The following is a 4,375-nucleotide window of genomic DNA, read 5'->3' as shown; positions in this document are numbered from 1 at the left end:
TGTAGCATACATAAAGAATGTTCTGTCTTTCTTTGGCACCAATTGGCCGACCATGCCCAGGATAAAAGCCTCTGGTTTCTTCAGGAAGGTATATTTAAATACCTTTTTCAGTTCATTATATATCATTTCCCAGAAAGCCTTAATCTTTGGGCATGTCCACCAAAGGTGAAAGAATGTACCTTCAGTCTCTAAGGACTCTGCCATGTTCAGGGTCTCAGGAGCTCCTCAAAGCAGTGAGATGTTTCCACTCAGGATGGGAAAGCCCAGCACTCTGTGGCGTAACACAAAGGCTTTTCCGGCCTCCTTGGATGGCATGGCAAACGCTAACCAGTGGCCCCAAGGCGTGCCAAACTTCCTTGGAGCGTTACCACAGGAATATGGGGATTTGGAGGCCAGAAATGGGGAAGACTATTGGAAGGCGAGAGATGAGATCTGAGGAAGTGAGCCTGCCACCCTGGACATGCAGCGGAAACTCTTCAGGGAATTCCACTACCAGGACGCTGAGGGCCCCCGCGAGGCCTGCAGCCGCCTGTGGCATCTTTGCCATCACTGGCTGAAGCCGGAGAGGTCCTCCAAAGAGCAGATCCTGGAGCTGCTGATCCTGGAGCAGTTCCTGGCCATCCTGCCCCTGGAGATGCAGAGCTGGGTCAAAGATGGCTGCCCAGAGACCTGCGCCCAGGCGGTGGCTTTGGCCGAGGACTTCCTGGTGAGGCAAAGAGAGGCTGAGGAACCAAAACAGCAGGTGAGGGTGCTTCATCAGGATGTCCCAAAGGTTGCAAGCCCTGGGGGCTCATTGGAACTGACAGGGTGGAAAGCAGGGAGGCCACCAGTAGGAGGAGCCAGAGCCAAGGAAGTCCACTTTCAGAGCATCCATTTAAACAGCCGTTACTTCTCCCAAAGAATTCTGGGAACTGTAGTTTGTTGGGAGTGGTTAAGCTTTAAGATAGCCAATTCCCTTCACAAAGCTACAATTCCCAGTGTTTCCTGGGAAGAGGGATAGGTGAGTGTTAAATCTGTCTGGGAATTGTAGCGCTGGAAGGGAAACGGCCTCGGTCCAGTATACCTGAAGGAGCATCTCCACCCCCATTGTTCAGCCCGGACACTGAGGTCCAGCTCTGAGGGCCTTCTGGCAGTTTCCTCCCTGCGAGAAGTGAGGCTACAGGGAACCAGGCAGAGGGCCTTCTCAGTGGTGGTGCCTGCCCTGTGGAACACCCTCCGATCATATGTCAAGGAAATAAACAACTATCTGACTTTTAGAAGACATCTGAAGGCAGCCCTGTTTAGGGAAGTTTTTAATGTTTGATGTTTTATCATAGTTTTAATATTCTGTTGTGAGCCGCCCAGAGTGGCTGGGGAAACCCAGCCAGGTGGGCAAGATATAAATATATTATTGTTAATAATAATAATAATAATAATAATAATAATAATAATAATAATAAATGGGGTCATTCCTATGGAGAGGCCAGAGGTCCCCCACTCCTTCATTAGTCCATGCTTGTTTTTATTATTATTATTGTTAATAATAATAGTAGTAGTAATAATGAATTTTACATCAGCCAACATGCAGTAGTAGTGCTGAACCAACCCTTTTGCTGCATTGTACGTTATGCTTCTTTGCCATTTCAGGGGCTGCCACTGTTGGGAGGCAGGGCTTTGAATTGCACTCCGGCAACAGGGATGACATCGGGGGCTGGACGGATGCCGGTGGGCTCAGAGGCTAAAGAGGAGGTGGAGGACCAGGGCTGCGCCAGCATGCTAGGTGAGGTTTTTCTGAATTCCTTGACAGCACTGGTTTTTATTATTATGGAGGGGGTAGGCCATCTGTCTGTAAAAAAACCAACAACATGCATCTCCTCTTTGTCATCAAAAAATCCTCAAACATTGTAGTTTATCCTTGTAGGGGAAATGCTTCGATTCCCTGATCACACCTGCCCTGTACTTTTCCCAGCTCTGCAATATACCCTTTTTGAGGGACCAAAACCGTAGATGGAACTCCAAATGCATCTGCAGCTGATGGAAGTTCTGAATATTTTGTTTCTGCAGGTGATGGACGGGTGACTGAGAACAAGGAGGAGACGCCTCTGACGGAAAATCCTGATTGTTTGCAGCCTCCAAGCCAAAAAGGTGGGCACCCTGAGAGGCGAAGAGGAAATCCTCTGGGAGGGAGTGCTGCCGATTCTGTCCTTTAAGCCAGAAGGAAGGAGGCGTTGGAGAAAAACATCCACAAAGACGATAAACGACACAAGTGTGCCGTGTGCGGACGAGGGTTCGGTCGGCCCACGGGTCTCACCGCGCATCAGCGGATCCACACGGGCGAGAAACCCTACAAGTGCGTGGAGTGTGGGAAAAGCTTCAGTTTGAAGTCGACCCTCGTGGCCCACGCAAGGACCCACACGGGCGAGAAGCCATACACCTGCACGCACTGCGGGAAAAGCTTCGCCGTGAGCTCGGACCTCACTCAACACTACCGGACCCACACGGGAGAGAAGCTCTAAAAGTGCTCGGAGTGCGGGAAGTGCTTCCGGCAGAGCTCCTCGTTCAGCAGCCACCTGAGGATCCACACGGGAGAACGGCCGTTCCGGTGTTCGTGCTGCAGGAAGAGCTTCGCCATGTGCTCGTACCTCACCAAACATTACCGGACCCACACCGGAGAGAAGCCGTACAAATGCTCGGACTGCGGGCGCCGGTTCCGGCAACACTCCTTTCACCAACCACCTGAAAAGCCACCAGGGAGAGCTGCCTTTCAAATGCTCCGACTGCGGGAAGTCCTTCAGCGTGAGCACATTTGTTCCTGATAAGACACGAGAGAATCCACACGGGGGGAAAGCCCTACCGGTGCTCGGATTGCGGGAGGAGCTTCGGGCACAACTCTCAGCTCATTTCGCACCGGCGCGTTCACACGGGAGAGAAGCCGTACAAGTGTCCTGAGTACGGGAAAAGGTTTACCGCTAGCTCTCTCCTCCGGGAACACCAGAGAATCCACACCGGTGAGAAACCGTACAGCTGCGGGGTTTGCGGAAAGACGTTCAGCCTGAGGTCCAATTTCCGCAGGCATCAGAGCACTCACACGGGGGAGAAGCCGTTTAAGTGCTTAGCCTGTGGGAAAAGCTTCATTACGAGTTCAGATCTCCTTGCACACAAGAGAACCCACGCGGGAAATAACAATAAATAAATAATAATAATTTTTTTTATATATACCCCGCTCTTCCCGGTTTAAAAACCGGCCTCAGGGCGGCTAACAGCAAATATAAAACACTGATTAAAATGCGACTTAAAAACAGCAGAAAACACAACATAAAATGCAGCATCAATATCAATAAAATTCAAAAAAACAAAACCCCAGTCAGTAGACATCAAATGATCACCAGGGCTAACTGGCCAAGTTGGTCCTACTAGGGCCAGCAAGGAGACCAGAGAAGAATTTAAATGTGGGGTCCCAGAAGGGGTTTCTTCATAGAAGAGGAAAGGGAAAAGGGAAAAGAGGATCAGGGAATAGAGGATCAATTGTAGATATGCACCAGGAGGTGGGCTTACGATCTTAATACAGTGGTACCCTTGGTTTTTGGACTTCTCCATTGCTGAATGTTTCAGTTTTCGAACGCTGAAAACCCAGAAGTAGATGCTTCCGTTTTCGAACGCACCTCGGAAGTCAAACGGCTTCTGCTGCATGTTTTTCACAATTTTCTCTGTTGAATTGGCAGGCCGTCCTTTGCGCCTCGGTTTTCGAACATTTCGGAACTCGAACGGTCTTCCAGAACAGATTACGTTCAAAAACCAAGGTACCACTGTATTGTTCAGAGCTTACGGGTAGCAGAAAGGTGATAACTACTTCCCCAAGTTGGTGTGTGTGGCATTCGAACGGAGCCCCCGGTCGTCTCACGGACTATTGACCCATACACCACTAATCCGCTCCCACCAACCAGGTCCTCCCCGGTAAAATCACTTCAGCCTCAGTCAGGTTTTCAATTAGTAAAGAAGAGTGTATTTTATTTCAGACACAAACAAACTTTTCCGGCATTCCAAACGTTGTTACTCTTTACTTTCTTAGTCTTATTTTCCTCTCTCTATCTCTTCTACCTCCCCTCACTCAAGAACCCACTGCCCTAACTGTCTCTCTGTTTCCAACTGCCTGCCAACTGCTTCTCCAACTGCCTTTCCCAACCAGCCAACCCACTAAAACCAACCAACTACCCACCAACAGCTCCCAACAACAACTAACTCAAACCTCGGGCTAAGCCCTTTTATACACAGGTAGGCTCCGCCTCCCTCCGGCTTTCCTATTGGTCTATATTTTTAACCCTATCTCTCCCTGTACAGACAGCCTTTAAAGGAATGGGCAAACACCACAGTGGGTTGTTGAGTTCTTTCCCCTTCT

At 49.6% G+C, this 4,375-nt stretch overlaps 1 protein-coding gene across 1 annotated transcript; it reads left to right on the top strand.

Moving 5' to 3' along the window:
• The first annotated feature begins 219 nt into the window (after nt 1–219).
• LOC310701974 (zinc finger and SCAN domain-containing protein 29-like) lies at nt 220–3,323 on the top strand. Its single transcript, XM_083493568.1, has 3 exons — nt 220–742; nt 1,627–1,759; nt 2,044–3,323. The coding sequence occupies exons 1-3, from the start codon at nt 461–463 to the stop codon at nt 2,187–2,189; spliced, it is 561 nt and encodes a 186-aa protein (XP_083349694.1). The 5' UTR covers nt 220–460; the 3' UTR covers nt 2,190–3,323.
• The last annotated feature ends 1,052 nt before the right edge of the window (nt 3,324–4,375 follow it).

The sequence above is a fragment of the Podarcis liolepis genome, assembly GCF_965112155.1.
Source record: "Podarcis liolepis genome assembly, chromosome: 2".
In the NCBI taxonomy this organism is placed as follows: Eukaryota; Metazoa; Chordata; class Lepidosauria; order Squamata; family Lacertidae; genus Podarcis; species Podarcis liolepis.
Note: the sequence above shows the minus strand (reverse complement) of the source record. Positions and strands in the feature narration are given on the sequence as shown.